The 21,758-nt window shown below is 41.1% G+C and overlaps 1 protein-coding gene and 1 non-coding gene across 2 annotated transcripts; one reads left to right on the forward strand and one right to left on the reverse strand.

The window, feature by feature from the left end:
* Window positions 1-11,540: 11,540 nt before the first annotated feature.
* On the forward strand, window positions 11,541-12,149 carry LOC141673694 (uncharacterized). The gene has a single exon (XM_074480438.1). It carries the CDS (start codon window positions 11,541-11,543, stop codon window positions 12,147-12,149), a length of 609 nt encoding a protein of 202 aa, XP_074336539.1.
* A 1,290-nt stretch (window positions 12,150-13,439) lies between these two features.
* LOC141675998 (small nucleolar RNA R71) lies at window positions 13,440-13,546 on the reverse strand. Its single transcript, XR_012556613.1, has one exon. It is a non-coding gene; the product is annotated as a small nucleolar RNA R71 (small nucleolar RNA).
* Between the last annotated feature and the right edge of the window lie 8,212 nt (window positions 13,547-21,758).

The raw sequence follows: 21,758 nt of genomic DNA on the forward strand, positions 1-21,758 counted from the left end.
GATCAAACTTTGATAGCTGTTCAGGATGAGTCTTGAGAACAAAACACTTGCATCCAAATACATGAAAATATTTCAGATTTGGCTTCTTTTTCTTCACCATCTCATATGGTGTTTTTCCATGCTTGTTAATGAGTGTTGCATTTTGAGTAAAACAAGCAGTCTGCACAGCTTCAGCCCAGAAATAGGTTGGAAGCTTTGCTTCTTCAAGCATTGTACGTGCAGCTTCAATGAGAGTTCTATTCTTCCTTTCAACAACTCCATTTTGCTGTGGAGTTCCAGGAGCAGAAAATTCCTGCTTTATTCCTTGGCTTTTGCAGAACTCTTCCATTATCAAATTCTTGAACTCAGTGCCATTATCACTCCTTAAAATTTTCACAGAATCTTTGACCATTTTATCTAGCTATTTGACATGATCAATCAAGATAGATGCAGTTTCACTTTTTGTGTGCAAGAAATACACCCATGTGTATCTGGTGAACTCATCCACTATGACCAACGCATACTTCTTCTTTGCAATAGATATGACATTTACTGGACCAAATAAATCAACATGTATAAGATAATATGGCTCAAGAATTGATGAATCAATCTTGCTCTTAAATGAAGATTTTCTTTGTTTGGCTTTCTGACATGAATCACAAAGACCATCAGGAGCAAATACTGTGTTTGGCAATCCTCTCACAAGATCTTTCTTGACCAGTTCATTTATATTGTTGAAATTTAAATGAGAGAGTTTCTTATGCCAATTCCAGCTTTCTTCAATTGATGCTCTACTTAATAGACAGATTGCAGAGCCATCAGTACTTGTTGAAAGCTTAGCTTCATAAATGTTACCACGTCTGTATCCTTTCAGAACAACTTTGCCTTTAGATTTACTCACAACTTCACAGTGTTCTTCAAAGAAATCAACATGATAACCTCTGTCACAGATTTGACTTATACTCAGTAGGTTGTGTTTAAGTCCTGAGACCAGAGCTACTTGTTTAATTATGACATTTCCAAGATTGATATTGCCATATCCCAATGTTTTTCCAATGTTGCCATCTCCATAAGAAACACTTGGGCCAGCTTTCTCCACAAAGTCTGATAGCAGGGCCTTATTTCCAGTCATATATCCTGAACATCCACTGTCCAGAACTAGAATATTTTTCCTGTTGCCCTGCAATCACAAAGACCACTAATTATTAGTTTTAAGGACCCAGACTTGCTTGGATCCTTTGGCCTTATTAAGTTTGTTAACATTTGCAGCGGATTTAGCATCAGAGTTTATGTTAACATTTTTCTTATCAGAATTTACATTATCAGACTTTGAATCAGAATTTACACTAGAAGGAACAATGGAAACTTTCTTCAAAGAAGGTTTTATTTGATAATAATCATAGTACAAACTATGATATTCCTTACAAGTATAAATGGAATGCCATAAACTACCACAATAAAAACAAGGATTTTGTGGTTTGTATCTAACAGACTGACTCTTAACTCCTGATTTTGAAGGTAAGGAGTTAATATTCTTATTTTTCTTGCAAAAAGAAGCCAGATGGTTAGAACTTCCACAGTTATGACATGTTTTCCTAGGAGCATCAGGAACAGGTTTATAATCATTGCTTTTATTCACACCTTCCTTTCCATTCCTATTTTTCCTAGGTGATTTTACCTTGTTTGCATTCTTGACATCTTTCAGCTTATGCTTAAGCTGCTTCTTTGTCATTAAGCCTATGTTTACTTCAGCTGTCTTTTCCTTTTTTAGTTTGTCAGAAGTTAATTCCTCTTTAACTTCTGATTTCTCATTATCAGACTTTACAGTTACAAACTTAACAGGTTTTAACTTTGGCTTTCGCTTAACAACAGGCTTAATTTCTTCAGTTCCTTTATCATTCTTATTCTCTCCATAACCTAAGCCCTCTTTCCAATTTTCACTACTTAGCAAATTTTGAGTTGTTCTGCCGGAGTTAGTCCAAGTCCTGATTATCTCTCTTTCCTTTTCTAACTCAGTTTTTAGAGATTCATTCATTTTTAGCACTTCATCCCTAACATAAAAAGCATCATCTCTATCCTTCTGAGTTTGATGGAACATGACTAACTCTTTTTCTAAGAAATCATTCCTTTTCTTAAATGCAAGATTTTCAGAAGTTAATCTTTTACATGTTAAAGTTTGGTCTCTATAGCTGACAAACATGGTTTTAAGATATCTTCTCAACTCATTAATATCATCAGTATGAAAAGCATAAGTAGTCTGAGGTACCTTTGTTTCAGCAGCTTCAGAACTGCTCTCAGCACTTTCTTTATCAGCATTTGCCATCAATGCATAGTTCTCCTCACTTTCAGAGTCTGAAGTGTCTGTCCATCTTTTCTGCTTTGTGACAAGAGCCTTGCCTCTGTCACCCTTTACCTTCTTGCAGTCAGGAGATATGTGGCCTTTCTCACCACAGTTATAGCATTTAACATTGGTGTAATCTCCTCTGTCAGACTTTCCTCCTTTGCCTTCAGATCTTCTGAAATTCTTCTTATCAGAACTTATGCTTTTTCTGGAAAACTTCTTTCCCTTCCTGAACTTCCTGTATGCAATCTTGGTGATTCCTTTCACCATAAGAGCACACAGCTTCATCATCTCCTCATCAGCATCAGTCTCAGGCAAGCTTTCAGAATCTGAGTCATCATCACTCTCAGAACTTGATGACTCAGTATCAGACTTTATGAAAAGAGCTTTACCCTTGTCTTTCTTTGAGGAAGCTGCTTTGGGGAATTCTTCTTCAGCCTTAAGAGCAACTGTCCTTGACTTTCCTCCTTTCCTCTTGCTTCTTTGTTCCATCTCCAGCTCATGAGTCTTGAGCATTCCATAGATTTCGTCAAGAGTTGTTTCATCAAGATTGTAGTTGTCTCTTATTGTTGTTGCCTTTAAATCCCAGCATTCAGGAAGAGCTAACAGGAACTTAAGGTTTGAATCTTCAAGATCATACTCTTTATCAACCAATGACAAATCATTCAAAAGTTTGACAAATCTATCATATAAATCATTCAATGACTCATTAGTCTTTGAGTCAAAGTGTTCATACTCTTGAGTGAGTATTGTCTTCCTGTTCTTCTTAATTGTGTCAGTTCCCTGACACATTGTTTCCAGAGCATCCCATATCTCCTTAGCAGTATAATCACTCTTCTCCTTTGGTACGGTCATTGCTGCTTCACCTGCAACTGCAACAACGAGTTTGGTTGGTTTGTGAGGACCTTCCTTGATTCTATCCAGGTATTCTGGATCTGTTGCTTCCAGGAACATGGTCATCCTTACCTTCCATATGGGATATTCAGATGGTCTCAGTATGGGGACTCTGATAGTCTCATACCGACTCTGAATTTGTGTCTTTGGTGGTTCCTCAGTTGTGGTAGGCTTAGTTGGAGTTTCTGTGTCCGACATGATTGTGTTTGGATCTTTAACTGTATGTAAGTTAACAGATGGCTCTGATACCAATTGTTAGGTCACACACACACACTGTAGAGGGGGTGAATACAGTGTATAGTACACTCAAATCGAACTTTAAGAACTTAAGTAACAGAAAACAAACTTTATTGAAACAATAAACTCTGTTACAGTATGGAACTGTTACCTCTCAGTGATGAACAAATATCACGAGAGATTCTAGGGTTACAATGAATAATCTTTTCTAATAATGATAACACTTATAGTGTAAACCCTATGTCTGTGTTTATATACTACACAGTTACAAGATATTCGCTAATTGATATGGAATATAATTCTGCTTCCTAAAATATATCAATCAGATATCTTTTCTTCCAAGTATTCCATTCTTCACGGAATTCCTTCTTCATGCATATCTCTTCTTATGTTTATCTCAATCTTCTTTCCTTTAATCAGCTACTGTCCTTATCTGATTGTCCTTCAGCACTTAAGTTCTGATATCTATCTTCTGATGATTATCTCCTGATAATATAAGTACTGATATCCTTAAGTCCTGACTTCCAGTATAAGTACTGATCAACAGTTAAGTACTGATTTATCCTGTTCACGTAAGATCTGAAAGCTAAACATAAAACATATTAGCCATGACATTATCAAATATATCTAACATATGTTCTCATAAACATTTATGTGGTGACACTATAGCTAGTATGTAAGTGCTTATTATAGAATAAGTTCACTGAACATAACTCGCACAACTGAACAATTGATGGAGTTCACTCACGTCTCAGTAGTTGTTCACATAGTCATAATTGTACAATTGTCCTTAAAATTGAGGTCATCATAGTCATCTTAGGTACACCGAACTATACTTTGGTTTAGTTCTTAGTCTTTAGGGATAATAATAAGGGCTCTTCTGGGTTTATGAATTTGTACACGAAGATAATGAATGATCAATAAATGATCTGCTCCTTTTAGTGAAGGAAGAGAATGTCCTATGCTATTTCACTTATGCTAGTTCAGGAATTTTTGGCCAGAGTGAATGAAATTAGAAGGAAGTTTTTAATTTGCACTAAACAGAACTAGGCATGGTGAAGAGGAAAATATATGAATAAATAAGATAGGCTTGACACGAGATCGATGCCTTGTTTTTAATCAGGACATTGTAGGGCAGAAATAATTTATTGTACAGTAACTATTCACTGAATAGATGCTTGTTATTCTAAGCAGTGAATTCATATCATCCGAATAGTCACGATATATTGAGAAGTATCCCTCACGATGTAGAATAAATATGGTTAATTTATTAATTGTATTTACTGAGTTAAAGAATCCATATAAATAATAATAAAATAGTTTTATTATTATTTATTTCTACTACCGGCTTTAATATTGAACCTACATGGTCATACCATAAATGAGAATGATTTATAAGTGGAGGAGTTAATTAATAATAGTTAGTCATTATTTATTTATGAAATAAATAACTTATTAACAGATTTTGTTTATAATTAATTAAATATGATTTATTTTATTATAAATTAATTAAAAATAGTTCTTAATGTTCTTAATTAAGAATTTAATTTATGAAATTAAATTAGTGAGAGAATTATTTTTCTAAAGAGTTTAGAAAAATAATTAATGATTAAAAGAGTTTTAACTATTAATTAATGGATTAATGAGATTAATCAAAATATGGGATTAATAATTATATTGTTATATGGAATATTTTCAATGGAAATTTTGTCTATAAATACACTATTATAAATTCTAATAGCCTCAACCCTATTTGTTAAAAAGAAAGAAGGAGGCAACCCTAATTCTCTCTGAGCCTCTTCCTCCCTCCACTGCTTCGATCTCTTGGTGGACACTGGTAGAGTACTTGATACTTGAGGAGCAGCTGATAGGGGTCTTCATTCATCATCCTTGGATCACTTTTAAAGGTTAGTAATCGATCCCTCAATTTATTCTTGAATCGTATGCGATTTATATGGGTTTTTATGTGATTTAATTGTTATCCATGCTTTCGTGTAAGCGCTAAAAAACCAACAAGTAGCTCACACCCAACATCAATGCTCTCTTATATTTAAATAATTCGAACAGGTAGTATAGTACTTAAGCAAATGCAACTTTATTGTAGACTATGAGATTAAATAGGGCTATGATTCGGGCCGGAAAAATTTATGCCGAGATTAATCGAGTTGAACCGAGCCAGCTCGTTTAGTTAAATGAGCCTAAATTCGTGCCCGAACTCGACTCGTTTAATTTCATGAGTCGAGTCGAGCCGGCTCGTTTAACAAGTTAGGCAAGCCGGCTCATTTAATTTTACACTTAATTGAGTCTAAACCTCTACCAGAACTTGGCTCGTTTAATTTTATGAGTCGACCCGAGCCAACTCGAGCAATTAAACGAGTCGGAACCTCTGCCCAAACTTGGCTCGTTTAACTAAACGAGCCGAGTCGAACCTACTTCAACAAGTTTGAGCCGGGCGAGCTCGCGAGCCGCTCGACTCGAATTACAGCCCTAAGACTAAATCAATTGATGAATATTTCTATACATAAACTTAGCAATATAAAATTTCAAGTGCTTTATGTCGTACTCGTACGTTATTGATTATATAAAAATCTAACGGGTGTATTCGTTTTAAATTTCAGAAATTTATAATAACGGTTTTTTATGGTGTGTTCATGGACACACAATAAACTTTTAAGTGATATTCTCTAATTTTTTTTGCTTTATTAATAATAACCCGATGCGAAGCACAAGTCAAGATCAAAATATCAATATTAAATAATGATTATAAAAATTTATTCTAAATTATAATATATATATATATTAAATAAAATTGTACGATTCTAGCAATTATTCTTTTGAAATTATATGTAATTTTCATTAACTCAAATCTTATTAAAACAACAAACTCAACGGTATTATGTATCTGTTGTTCAAAAAGACATAACTAACATTTTACATCGAAACTTTAGCCAAACAACGAGCGACACGATTTCCAGATAATTTAACAAAATATTAAATCAACATTACTAAGTAATTGCTTGTTAGATTTCTTATTGTTAGCTGCATTTATGTTTTTATATAGTTTGTGATCACATATTTTTTTCTAATAAAATATTTTTTATGCATGTGTTATGCCCGCTTTCGGTCATGGGCCCTAAACAGGTCCCCGTGAGTGCATTGAATAGCTGGACTCTCATGTGTGGGCTAGAATCATGGATTAATGTGACTTGAGCCAACACATGCGGGTTGGGCTCAACACATGTGGGCTGGGCTCAGCACATGCAGGATGGGCTCATGATATGCGAGCTGGGCTCACACTTGCCATCTAGGCTCAGGTGACTTCACGCGAGCTGGCCTCGGTTTCCCACACGCGGGCTGGGCTAAGGTTCCCACACGCGGGCTGGGCCCATGAGCCCACATCTTATGGAAACAGAGATAACATTGTATAGATTAATCGAAAAGGAAGGCGGCGCGAGCCGAGGTGACCAGGCCGGCCCGTATTAAGGGACTTTGTATGTAACATGGAAAGTAACTCATAGATGACTGAGTTGCTCGTAGATTTTGGGGCTGACGCGAGTTATTCCTATAATTACGGGAAGAAATGCGGAGATGCCACGAGATTGTAGGAAGCGTGTGGAGCCGGTCGAGATTTACGTGACTAATTGGCTGAAGGCCTGACTTTATCATGGGCTTGGGCTGCACGAGTTGGAGAACCCTAGCCTACCTGACTTTTTCCCCAAGAACTACGTGCGGTTGATCCCTATAAATAGGGTACGTAGGCACTTGTATGAGAGATGAGTCGACACTTGATAGAGAATAACAAACCCTATTCTTTCTTAAGGAGTCAACATAAAAGCTCAGCCACCACCATACATAACCTTCCTCCGCCTTCAAACACTGTCCTTGATCCTTATTCCGCCTATCAACCTCCAAAACACTGTTATACGAAATTCTACTTATAACAATTGGCGCTAGAAGGAGGGGTGTTTCATCTTAAGGAGAAGAGATGACCAAAGAAGGCAAACAAGCGGCGACACCAGGAAGCGGGGGCAAGAAGAAGGACCAGAACGAGGTCGAGCACACGCCCCCATAGAATTAGGCGCCACCTTCACCAATCGCAAACATGGATGGGCAGGCGGTCATGACGTATCTTGAAGGGCTAGCCGATCAGATGAATCACATCAACGCCCGGATGTCAAGGGTAGAGGAAAGCTCGGTCCAGATGCCAAGCGTAAGGCGCGTCGCCTCAAGGTCTCTCAGCGTAGATGGAAGGGCAAAGGTCCTCAAAAGAGGCTGATCCACGATTTTGATGATGCGGCAACTGAGACCAAGCAGAAGAAAGAGGCATCACATGAAGATAAGTACATACCCCAAAGTCAGGATGAGCGGGGAAGTCAGATCTCTAAGAGATCGGGGCAGAAGCTAGCTTAATATGAGGCAAGGTCGACTAGCGTGCTAGACCGTGTGGGTAAGAAGCTAAGTGAGCATGACCTCAGGCTTAAGTTAGAGAATTGCAAGAAGGAGAGAGAAGAGAAAGAGCCCGTGGATCAGAGAGGCTCAAAAAGAGAGCGTGCAGCGACCCCTCCGGAAAGATGTCAACGCACCTCGCCCAGGAGGGAGGAGCGGGGATGCCGCGAGCGACATTAGGGCTCACACCATTCGAGTACCGCGGGTGGTGACAAAGAAGGAGAAGTTGTTAGAGTAAGAGACCTGAGGAGGATCTTAGATGAAATGGAGCGAGAGAAGAGGGGGCCCCCCGGCCTCGGCTGCCCCTTCTCCGTTTACGGATATTTAGGAACAACCCCGACCTTCTATTCAACGGTGAAGCCGACCCGGTAAAATACCTTATACAATTTAACACTGAGATGGAAGTATATCAGGTGCCGGAGATGACCCGCTGCAGACTCTTCGTGGAATCACTCAGAGGTAGTTCCCAACAATGGTTCTCCTAGTTGGGACCTACTAGCATAAGGACGTGGCAGAAATTGGAGGATCTGTTTGTTAGACAATTTCAGTCCACCCTCCAGTACTCACCTCATGTGGCCATGTTAGCCAACATCAAGCAAATGGATGGGGAGCCCCTGGCAGAATACTTTTGTCGGTTCAACGCCGAAGTTCCCAAGGTGAGGGGGGCCAGTGAAGAGACCACAAAGAATTTCTTGATAGCAGGGTTGAAAGAAGGGTCAAAATTCTGGAAAAGCCTCCAGGCGAGTGAGCCAAGAACCTTGGTCGAGTTCTATGAGCAAGATGAGCTCTTTAAGAGGGTAGAGAAGTCGATGAGAGAGCTAAAAATCAGCAAGAACTATCGAGATAAGAGAGACCGGTCTTCGAGCCCTGATGAGAGGAGAAAGACGTATCGGCGCAGCTCAAGCCCCAAAAAGTATGCCCGAGGTTAAGAGACAAACAAAGATTCGGGGAGGCCTTATACAAGTAAATGGAAGACGCACACCCCTCTGGTAACCTCTATCGACCACATATATGCTATCTATGCTGGGAAGGGGGTATTCAGGAAGGCATCCCCTCTCACAGACTATAACAAGAGGGACACTTCGAAATATTGCGCATACCATGAGGCCAGGGGGCACGATACAGTTGATTGCAGACAATTGAGGGATGAAATCGAGACGTTGATAAGACAATGGAAGCTGACAGAGTGGGCTATCAAGGAAGTTGGAAAGCACATGACTGATTATCATACCATCCCTCCCCCACCCCCAGAAGACAAAGAGAAGGCGGCCCGGGCTGGTAGTATTCATATTATTCTAGGCGGGTCTCATATTGGTGGAGATAGCCGGAAGGCGATGGACAGGTATGCCTGAGAAGCAAAGGACAAGCCCCTCACCAACATCAACCATCTGAGCCAAAGGTCCCCGGAGCTCGAAAGGGGAACACTTATGATACATACAAGAAGCTAGGATTGCTGGATAGAGAGTTAACCTCGATAGGGGAACACTTGTACGGGTTCATGGGAAACTCGATCAGAGTGAAAGGGACAATTCGGCTCCCGGTGACCATAGGAGAAGAGCCTTACGTGGCCACCCAGATCGCTATATTTACAACAGTAGATCAGCCTTGTGCCTACAACGTTATAGTAGGTAGACCCCTTATGAGGGTAATGAGGATGGTGACCTCGATCCATCACATGACAATAAAATTTCTAACCCCACGGGGGTCGGCTTCTTGAAGCTGTCAATATGAATTGAGGGTCTGCTACAACCAGGCACTCAGGGGCGGCTGCGTCAGAAAATGCATCAAAGGAGATGGTCGATCTGGGTGAAGATGATGTCCTCATGGAAGAGGCAGAGGGCAGGAAGAGAGTACGTCCTGAGGGACACGAGACTTGTAACCTGATTTCAATCGAGGAGTTGCCCGAGAACTATTTCGAGCACATGAGGATTCAGGCGGAACCACGTCCAGGGGCCTTGCTGATGGAAGCCTCTCAGCCCATCATGTTGACACAAGAAGAGATTGTGGAGGAGGTAAGTGATGAAGAAGACAGCCCAGAACAAATTGCTGTAAGACTCAGGAAAGGGAAATGGGCACGCGAAGAGATGACAACAACTATGGATATGCCCAACAGAATCACTCGCACTGTCACTACGACCACTGAACGCTTGATAAATCCGGCCCCAGCTCACCAGCCTGAGCTCGAGGATACAGAAGGCTTGACAATCACGGAAGTGGGAGAATCTAGTGAGGCTCGAGTAGACTTAGACCTGAGAATGCCCCCAACGATTGAGAGAGCTGGGCCGTAGAGGACACAATCCCGATATTAGACCCAAATGATCCCTCAAAGGTACTCAGAATAGGCTCTAGCTTAAGTCCTAACTTGAGGGAGGATCTAGCCCACTTTCTCAGGAGAAATTTGGATGTCTTTGCATGGTCACACTCTGATATGATAGGGATTGACCCGAATGTCATGTGCCACCGGCTCAACTTGGACCCGAAAAAGAAGGGGGTCAGACAGAAGATATGGCTAATTAGTGGAGAGAGGGCATAGGCCCTCAGAGAAAAAATAGATAGACTAATTGAGGCAGGGCTTGTACGGAAAGACTTCTACCCCATGTGGCTGGCCAACCCCGTGCTTGTCATGAAGCCCAATGGCAAATGGAGGACGTGTGTGGACTTCACCGACCTTAACAAAGCTTGCCCGAAGGATAGTTTTCCTCTATCCTGAATCGACTAGCTAGTTGATTTTATAGTTGGGCACGCACTACTTAGTTTTATGGATGCTTATTTGGGATATAACCAAATTCCGATGTATGGGCCAGATCAGGAGCACACCTCCTTTATCACTGATCGGGGCCTCTATTGTTATATCGGGATGCCTTTCGGGCTCCTTAATGCGGGGGAAACTTATCAAAGGCTGGTGAACAATATGTTCAAACATCAGTTAGGGAAGACCATGGATGCCTATGTGGATGACATGCTTGTGAAGTTAAAGGAAGCAAGGGATCGTGTCCGTTACCTATCGGATATGTTCCAGATCCTAAGCGAGTACAGGATGAAGCTCAACCCACAGAAATGTGTGTTCAGGGTTGAGTCAGGGAAATTTTTGGGATTTATTGTCAACCATAGGGGTATTGAGGCCAACCCCTCCAAGAGACGAGCCCTACTCGAGATGAAATCCCCCCGACGGGCGAAGGACGTCCAAAGCTTAACGGGGCGAGAGGCTGCCTTATACCGCTTCATCTCGAAATCTTCTGACAAATGCCAGGAGTTCTTCAAAGCAATTAAAGGAGTGAGGAGGAATTTTGAGTGGACAAAAAAGTGTGAAGAAGCCTTTCAGAACATAAAGAAGCATCTCAGCAGCCCTCCAATGTTGTCCAACCCAAAAGAAGGAGAGACTCTGGTCCTATACTTGGCCGTCTCTGACTTTACAGTAAGTGCAGTATTGGTTCGAGAGGAGGATGGTATCCAGCTCCCGGTATATTATGTGAGTAAAAGGCTGGCCGACGCGGAGCCTCGGTACACGATCCTCGAGAAGTTAGCATTTGCTCTGATCCTGGCATCCCAAAAGCTCAGGCCCTATTTTTAGGCGCATAGGGTAGAAGTACGAACCTCCTACCCCCTCAGGCAAGTAATGCATAAACCGGAGTCTTCTGGTTGAATGCTGAAGTGGACGGTTGAGCTCAGCCAGTTCGAGGTGGATTATAAGCCAAAGACCGCAATAAAAGGCCAAGCCCTGGCCGATGTTGTGCTAGAATTTCCTTCACATCAAGAAGTGGAGCCGGGAGCCCTTGTTGTCATACCTAGCACAGAAGAGGTCGGGCGGAAAAGCCAAAATAGTGCCCCATGGTGGAGCCTATTTATGGATGGAGCCTTTAATGGGGAAGGTGCGGGAGCTGGAATTGAGTTAATCAGCCCGAAGGCACACAAGATTAGACGCGCGACCTATCTGGCCTTTTATGCAACCAACAATGATGTTGAATATGAGGCCTTGATTAACGGTCTCAAGCTAGCTTTGGAAATGAAGGTGGAGAACTTGAATGTGTTTAGTGACTCCATGATTGTGGTATATCAGATAAACGGGGGGTATCAATCTAAGGAGCTGAGAACGGAGATTTACCTGAAGTGCGCGCAGAGGATAATCGTAAGGTTCAACGAGGTGAGGCTGGAACTAATCCCGCGCGGGCAGAATGAAGGCGCGGACGAGCTAGCTAAACTCGGCTCGCGCCGCGAGGCCACTCTGGTAGGGGTCGTGCCCCTTGATATATAGAGGCAGCCTAGTGTGCCCGAGCACGAGGTGGGCAGCCTCAGTGATGACCTCGGCCCCACGTGGATGACACCTATCTTAGCCTACATAAAAGAAGGTTCACTCCCGGATGAAAAGAATGAGGCAAGGAGGATAAGATACAAGGCAGCTCACTATATGATATATGATGGGGTCCTATACAGAAGAGGGTACAGTGTGCCCCTCCTCAAGTGCGTAGATGAGAGTGATTACCCTATATGCATAGAGCTTCTCGAGGGCTTCGATTTGACTGGGAGAACGTGTGAATCGGCTAAGGGAAACTCAAGATACAAGCTTTTCTTTCTCCTCCATTTTTACTCTCTTTTCCTCTCGGGTTTTTCATTAAAAAAAAGGATGAAGTAGTCTTTGGCTTGCTTGGTTGATTTTGAATAATGTGTCCAAATTTGTGGTTTGATAATATCTATACTAATCCACTTATTTAAAGTGATTACATCATCTTAGTGACATCATTCCCTTGCCAAGTGTTGGCTAATTATGGTGGATGGTATCTTAAGCTCTTAACCACTTGTTTTAGCTTCTCCTGGAAGCTTTCTCTCCATACTACTTGCATGCATTCGTCCTTGATCGTTAAATTATTTTACGGCTCTCTTATCGCTCAATATCGTTCATTGTTTGAGGGAATATATCCGTGATTTTATTGCTAGGGGTTTACTAGAACCTCCTTGGTATCTTTTATTCCTTCATTAATCCTTGGGTTTAAATCCTTCAATCTTAACATTATCTACTTAATTACTTCAGTGTCTGGTGGAATCTCGGGAAAAATAAAAGTGCCCCTCTTCGATTTTTGACGGCTTTTACATACACTTATTTTCATCAGTGAACACTAATACGGACTCCGAAGTCGAGGAACCAACTTTAATAGAGATGGGAGATCAAGCAGAAATTCCTAAGGCTTTGATGGACTATTCTCAGCCTAAGATCAATGATATTCAGTCAAGCATCATCAGACGAGCCATCTCGGCTAACACTTTTGAGATTAAGTCGAGCACGATTCAGATGATACAGAACTCAGTTCAGTTTGGGGGTTCTCCTACAGAAGACTCCAACATGCATATTAGGGATTTCATCGAGATCTGCGACACTTTCAAGTTCAATGGGGTGACTGAAGATGCTATCAAGTTGCGACTCTTCCCATTTTCTCTGAGGGATAAAGCAAAGTGCTGGTTACATTCTCTACCACCAGGGTCTATCACCAAATGGGAGGATCTTTCTCAAAAGTTTCTCACTAAATTCTTTCCTATGGCGAAGACTGCTGCAATCAGGAATGCTCTTACTCAGTTTGTGCAACAAACTGGAGAATCTCTGTGTGAGGCTTGGGATCGATACAAGGAGATGCTAAGGAAGTGCCCACACCATGGCATGCCTGACTGGATGATTATAAACTATTTCTACAATGGTTTAGGCGCACAATCTAGACCTATGCTCGATGCAGCGTCTGGTGGAGCCTTATGGGCCAAAAGCTATAATGAAGCTTATGAGTTGATTGAGCTAATAGCAGCTAATGAATACTAGGAATTCTGGAAGTAGATACAGCTACTGCTATAGCAGCTCAACTTCAAGCTTTGACGATAAAAGTGGACTCTTTGGCTAATTATGGAGTTAATCAAATCATTATTGTGTGTGAGCTTTGTGCGGGGTACATGAAACTGTGCAATGTGCTATTTTTAGCGAATCAGCTCAATTTGTGAGCAACTTTCAGAGATCACAACAACAAGCTCCAGCCACTTATCATCCAAATAACTGCAATCATCTTAACTTCAGCTGGAGTAACAATCAGAATGCGGTGCAACAATCTTATCAGCCATACAGAGCAAAGCAGTATAATCCTCCTAGATTTCATCAACCGCAATATGCCCTTAAGCAACAACTTCAACTTCAGCAGTTACCGCAAGCTAATAAAAAATCTGAATTGGAGGAGTTGAGGCTTATGTGCAAGAGCCAAGCTGTTTCTATCAAGACCTTGGAGAATCAGATTGGGCAAATTGATAATGCATTACTGAATCGTTAACCTGGCACGCTTTCGAGCGATACTGAAGTGCCAGGCAAGAAGGAAGCTAAGGAGCATGTTAAAGCAATTACACTGAGGTCTGGTAAGGTTGGAAATCCTGAAAAAGCTAAGACTCTAGATTTTGAAGTTGAGGCTGAAGAAGAAGATGTGCAGAAGTGGAACCAAGGATGACTACTATTGAGCACACTCCACCTGAGGGTAATACAAGGGAGAAACAGATCTATCCTCCACCTCCCTTTCCTAAGAGGCTGAAAAAAAAAGCTCGATAAGTAGTTTGTGAAGTTTCTGGAGGTGTTCAAGAAACTTCACATTAATATACCTTTCGCTGAAGCTCTTGAACAAATGCCTAGTTACGCGAAGTTCATGAAAGGTATTCTCTCTAGGAAAGTGAAGCTTGATGACTTGGAGACCGTTGCTCTCACGGAGGAATGTAGTGCGGTGCTGCAACATAAATTTCCTTCGAAGCTTAAAGATCCTGGAAGCTTCACTATTCCTTGCACAATTAGAAAGGTGTCTTTTGACAAGTTTTTATCTGAATTCGGAGCTAGCATCAATCTGATGCCCTTGTCAATCTTCAAGAAGTTGGACTTTCCTGATCCAAAGCCTACTTTATGACTTTGTAGTTGGCCGACCGTTCTATTACATATCCGTGAGGTATTGTTGAGGATGTCTTGGTCAAGGTGGATAAACTCATCTTCCATGCTAATTTCGTAATTCTTGATTTCGAGGAGGATAAAAAGATTCCCATAATCTTGGGAAGACCTTTCTTGGCTACTGGCCGAACCTTGATAGTTGTGCAGAAAGGTGAGCTCACCATGCGAGTGATGGATCAGGATGTAACTTTTAATGTGTTCAATGCCATGAAATTCCCTACGGAAAATGAGGACTGTTTTAAGGTGGAGATGGTCGATTTTGTGGTCAATTCAGAACTCGATCAATTGCTAAGGTCCGATGCCTTAGAAAAAGCCTTATTGGGGAATTCTGATAGTGAAGATGATGAAGGTGAAGAGCAGTTACACTATTTGAATGCTTCTCCCTAGAAGCGAAAGATGGACATGTCTTTTGAATCTCTTGGATTGGAGGAGCTGAAAAGTTCTCCAAAATGCCTCAATCCATCTATTGAGGAAGCTCCTACTCTTGAGCTTAACCCTTTACCTAAACATTTGAGGTATGCGTTTTTAGGTGATGCATCTACTTTGCCTGTTATTATTGCATCTGACCTTTCAGGTAGTGACAAGGAGAAGCTTTTGAGAATTCTTAGAGAATTCAAATCGGCAATTGGTTGGACTATAGCAGATATCAAGGGAATCAGCCCTTCGTATTGCATACAAAAAATTCTGCTAGAGGAAGGAAGCAAGCCTACTGTTGAGCAACAGAGTAGGCTAAATCCGATCATGAAAGAGGCTGTGAAGAAGGAAATCCTCAAGTCTCTAGATGCAGGGATCATCTATCCTATTTTTGACAGTTTATGGGTGAGCCCAGTTCAGTGTGTGCCAAAGAAAGGTGGTATCACTGTGGTAGCTAATGAGAAGAATGAGCTTATTCCTACACGAACAGTCACGGGGTGGAGAGTTTGCATGGATTATAGGAAGCTTAACAAGGCTACAAGGAAGGATCACTTCCCTCTTCCTTTCATTCATCAGATGCTAGATAGATTGGCTGGGCATGATTACTATTGTCTTCTAGATGGATATTCGGGATATAATTAGATCTGTATCGCTCCAAAAGTTCAAGAGAAGACTACATTCACATGTCCTTTTGGTACTTTTGCATTCTAGAGAGTTTTTTTGGGCTATGTGGAGCACCAACCACTTTTCAGATATGTATGATGTCTATCTTCTCTGATATGATTGGTAATAATGTAGAAGTGTTTATGGACGATTTCGCGATCCTTGGAACTTCTTATGATGAATGCTTGCACAATCTTGGGTTAGTGCTGAAAAGGTGCGTTGAGACCAATTTGGTTCTCAATTGGGAGAAATGTTATTTTATGGTGTGCCAAGGCATCATTCTTTGTCACAAGGTTTCTAGTAAAGGTCTTGAGGTGAACAAAGCCAAGGTGGGGGTTATTGAAAATCTTCCTCCACCAATTTTTGTTAAGGGAATTCACAGTTTTTTGGTCATGCGGGTTTCTATAGGTGTTTCATCAAGGACTTCTCTAAGATTTCAAAGCCGTTGTGCAATTTTCTAGAGAAAGATTTCCTTTCAATTTTGATGACGAGTGCCTCGCTGCTTTTGAGACACTGAAGAAGTTTGAATACGGCACCTGTCATAACTACACCTGATTGGTCTGAACCATTTGAAATGATGTGCGATGCAAGTGACTATATAGTTGGAGCAGTTCTTGGGCAAAGAAGGAAAAACATATTTCGTATAGTTTACTATGCTAGTAAGACTCTGAATGGTGCTCAACTGAACTACACCACTATTGAGAAAGAACTTTTAGCTATTGTCTATGGTTTTGAGAAATTTCGATCTTATCTTCTTGGGATGAAGGTGACAGTTTTCACTGATCACGCTGCCATTTGATATCTCGTCTCGAAGAAGGACTCGAAGCCAAGATTTATTCGATAGGTTCTTTTACTTCAAGAGTTTAAATTAGAGATCAAGGACAGAAAAGGGCTGAAAATCAAGTCGCTGATCATCTCTCGCGTTTAGAGGATCCAATTGCTACTTCATCAGATAAGTCGTTGATTAACGAATCTTTTCCCGATGAGCAATTATTTGGAGGGAAAGCAGAAGAACCGTGGTTCCCCGATATTGTGAACTACCTTGTGAGTAACGTTATGCCTCCAGAGTTGACTTTCGCTCAAAGGAAGAAGTTTCTGCATGAAGTGAAGTGGTATATATAGGATGAGCCATTTCTTTTTCGACAAGGAGTTGACCAAATTATCAGAAGATGTATTCCTTACAGCAAAATGGGGGGGGGGGGATCTTGCGAGATTTTCACTCAACGGCTTATGGAGGACATTATGGTGGAGAAAAGACAACAACTCGTATTCTTCAAGCAGGTTTCTTTTGGCCAACTTTGTTTAAAGATGCTCATCAGTTTGTTTTGAAATGTGATCGATGTCAACGTGTGGATAATATGTCCAAGAGGGATGAGATGCCTCTTAATGTGCTTTTCAAGGTTGAAGTCTTCGATGTTTGGGGAATTGACTTCATGGGGCCATTTGTCTCATCTTGTAATAATCAGTATATCTTGTTGGCTGTCGATTATATGTCAAAATGGGTTGAAGTTAAGGCGTTGCCAATGAATGATGTGAAGGTAGTGCTTAATTTTCTTCACAAGCAGATATTCACAAGATTTGGAACTCCAAGAGTCATAATCAGTGATGAGGGGTCGCATTTCTGCAATTGTAAGTTCATTGCTATGATGCAAAGGTATAATGTGAATCATCGCATATCTATGACTTATCATCCTCAGATGAATGGTCAAGATGAGGTATCTAACAGAGAGATCAAGCGTATTTTAGAGAAAGTTGTGTGTCCATCGAGAAAAGATTGGTCTTTGAAGCTTGATGAAGTTGTTTGGGCATATTGAACGGCATACAAGACTCTGTTAGGGATGTCACCGTATCAGTTGGTTTATGGTAAGGGGTGTCATTTGCCGATTTAGCTCGAGCATAAAGCATATTGGGCTTTGAAGAAGTTGAATCTGGACTTGGATGCAGCTGGAAAGAAGAGGATGCTTCAATTGAATGTACTCGACGAGTTTCAACTTCAAGCATATGAAAACAACAAAATGTATAAGGAGAAAGTCAAGAGGTAGCATGATAGTGGTCTATTACTCAAATCATTTATGCTGGGGTAACAAGTTCTTTTGTTCAACTTCCGTCTCCGTCTTTTTCCTGGAAAGTTGAAGTCAAGGTGGTCAGGGCCGTTTGTTCTCAAAACTGTGTTTCCACATGGAGCGGTGGAGATTTTTGAGAATGATCTGGGCCAAGCATTCAAGGTAAATGGTCAGAGGTTGAAGCATTACTATGGTGACACGGCAAACCGTGAGGTGGTTAGTGCTGTTTTATTGCCCGTTTGATCTCGCAATTCTACGTCAAGCTAACGATGTAAAGCAAGCAAATCTTGGGAGGCAACCCAGGTTTGTTGTACATTAGTAGATGGAAGAAGAAGAAAGAAAGGAGAAAACACAAAAAAATCAAAAAAATAAAAAATTTCAGGGCCAAGTATAGTGGCACGGCGCGCCCGCACTGAGGAAGCTGGGCGGCCGCGTCAATTCTCTAGAAATAGAGCGTGCCCGCGCTGCCTAGCGGGGCGACCACGCTGGAAAGACAGAAATACGGCATGCCCGCGCTGAGGTAGTGCATGGCCGCACTACCCCCTGAGTCCTATAAAAAATAAATAAAGCTGGGAATAAAGAGAAAATTGGGGACTTCTTTTAAAAATCAATTTCTACCCGAATTTTACTCTTCCACACACCACATTTCCCTCTCCAAATCAAACACATTATTCCCACTATTCCCATAATCAATTCCCACTTCTATTCCATATATAATTCTCTCATCACCTCTTATATGTACATAAACTTATACACAAACTTCTCCACCACTTCTCAAATTCTCACACACAATTCTCTCTCAAACACTTATCTTTTATTCCCTCTTATTCAATCCCAATGGCACCCAAGAGACAAAGAACTCACGTAAGCAGCAGCACCACTGATTCTTCGAGTGCAGGTGGTGTGAGGATAAGGTTTTCCACTCCCGAGGCTGAAGAGGAGTATATGAGGCTTCTCTCGAAGCCTATAGCCAAGGAGCGTGGTTTTCTGCCATCGGGGAAGGATGGTAGGTTGTTGGAGATGATCTTGGAGACGGGCTGGGTTACTTTTTGGGAGGCACTCGCTGCTGTGTCCATGAGTGTTGTTCGTGAGTTCTATGCTAATATTAAGGCGGAGAAGAACAGTTTCACTATGGTTAGGGGATGATAGTGCAGTACAGTGTTAAGGCGATAATGAGGGTGATTGATCAGCCCGCGGGGAGGCCCGGTCAGGACACCTGGAATGATACGACTACGGAAGACTTTAATTTGGATTTGATTGTTACTACTCTGTATGTTCTTGATACTCATTGGAAGTTCAAGAAGGGCACGACTGATTATTCCACGTTCCCTGCTTCGAGCATGAACAGGTGTGCTCGTGCATAGAATGCGTTTATTTGTGCTAATATCATGCCATCTTCTCATGTGTATGATGTAATTGTGGAGCGTGCATGGCTGTTGTGGGGCATTCTTCAGGGTGATTATGTTGACCTTGGGATGGTGATTTACCAGGGTATTCTGATATTTTTGCGTGGGAGTACTACGGGTTCTATACCCTATGCGTCCGTTGTGATGAAGCTGTGTGTGGCAGTTGGTGTTCAGTGGCCAACACACGAGAAACTCCAGATTCCGAGTGCTCCGATTGACATCACCACTTTGTCAATGATGCAAGAGTGGGATGGAGGAAAGCCAGATTTGAGAGGGCTTGGATATTTTTTTGACCATCTGTCTGGTGGGAGGCCAGCTGCTGGGGCTACTCAGAAGAGCAGAGCCGCTTGGAGGTCTCAGTTGAATGAGGAGGCTGGTCCATCACAGCAGGAGCAGGAGGAAGCAGGAGCGAATGGTGAAGTTGGTATGAGCATGATGCAGTATAGGCATCTAGCAAGGAGGATGGATGTGATGCATGACATGCATAGTCGGTTTGCACGTGATCTCACCCAGGCATTAGGGACTGCTTTCAGAGCCATATGTGTTGACATCCAGTGGCCAGTATTTGGTGAAGATTCCGTGTATCCACCTCCAAACACGCCTGACAGTCCGTCCATTGGGGGTGAGGATCCTGATTTTGAGTAGGTATGCCTGATTCCTTACTATTACCTTCACTGAGGACAGTGAAAATTTTAAGTTTGGGGGTAGTAGTTGAAGGAATATATTTTTTGTGAGTCGCATCTAGTTTACATATTTATGATAGTTTAGTGCATATAGTCGCATATTTTGCCATGTAGTTTTTTTTATTTTTGTAGTTTTTATCATAGTTTATTCATATAGTTCATGCATTTGCATAATAACATGATCCATTAGATGATTTTTTCCGATTGAGTTTCGATATTGAAGCTAGTGTAGTGATGTCGTTTTTAGTGATGTTAAATCATATCGAATTGATTTGCATGCTAGAGACACTTGTATTTCACTAAGTCTTATAGGTTGCTTGAGTGCTAGATCATGATCATGGTTTGTTTGTTTGTCGAAGTTTAATCGCTTTTTAATATTTAGAATTTAGGATATTCTCTTAATGATAAAATAGCATGGATTTTTAGAAATTGGATTTCATTGCTAGTTCTTGTGGCTAGGTGTCAAATGGCTAGTAGCCAGCTCATTTTATATGAGTAGTCTAGGGTTGAGCGTGATGCAGCGAAACACACTCATTCAGAAATTTGTGAAACAAAAGAAAAAAGAAAAAGAAAAAGAGAAAAATAAGTGTTATGTATAGTTGATCACGAGTGGGCTCTTTAGTACTCGAGTTATTAAGTTTTTTGGGGACTTTGTGCCTAGTGACCTAAGGCTTTTATAGTCTGGAATCTGCTAACCTAACGCTCGCTACATGGGTACTTTTGTATAAGTCTTTTGTGGACCTCACTCATTGCACGGTCAAATAAGCATACTTGTATTGTTTTGTTATGAATAAAAGCGTGAATCCATATAAAAATCCAATACAAAAATTGAAGTGTTATAAGTTAATTTGAGTCTAGCTTTTATTTTATTTATAACCTTGTGATTGCTTTGATGAGTAGTGAGTCATGATTATTGATCTAGTTGTGATAGTATTACTTTAAGAATTTGCACATACGCACGTCTCTAGTTTGTAAGTTGATTTGTAAGGTTTGATTGATCTGTACGCGAATAACTGCATTTGTTGAGATGTTGCTTGTTGATTGGTTTAGTTATTCTATAGGGATCGTTGCATTTATTTAGTTGCATTCATGTATTTGATTTCTTGTTCTTTGAGTCTGTTTATGTTTGAGGACAAGCATCGATTCAAGTTTGGGGATATATTGAGTGGCATTTATAACAATTTATAACGCTCCATTAATCTTTGAATTGGTGTTATTATACTCAAGTTATTGGTGTTTTAATGTATTTTCTAGTGTTTTTGCATTTCAGGGATTAATCCAGAATTCAGGTGAATTAGCATTGATTTGATGCTAATATGATGTTAGGATGGTGTCCAAGGAATAAAGCTCGTGAAGACCAACTCATTGCAGCAAGAAAAGAAGAGAAAATGAATTTTCTCCAGAAGGTCGGCGCGCCCGCGCTGTCACAGTGCGCGCCTGCGCCCAAAGTACAGAGATACAGTGTGCCCGCGTTGATCAAGCGCACGCCCGCGCCGGGTCGGGATTTTATAATCCTAATTCTTGTGGGCTTTTGATTGGAGGACTTCTACTACGCATGGGGTGCTATATGTACCTAAATAAAGATCATTTTTCATAAGGAAACTTACCAGAGTACAGGGAGAAGGCGTAAGAAGACCGTTTTAGCACAATTCAACGAAGAAGAAGAAGATCTAGTTCATACTT

The sequence above is a fragment of the Apium graveolens genome, chromosome 7, assembly GCF_009905375.1.
Source record: "Apium graveolens cultivar Ventura chromosome 7, ASM990537v1, whole genome shotgun sequence".
Classification (NCBI taxonomy): Eukaryota; Viridiplantae; Streptophyta; class Magnoliopsida; order Apiales; family Apiaceae; genus Apium; species Apium graveolens.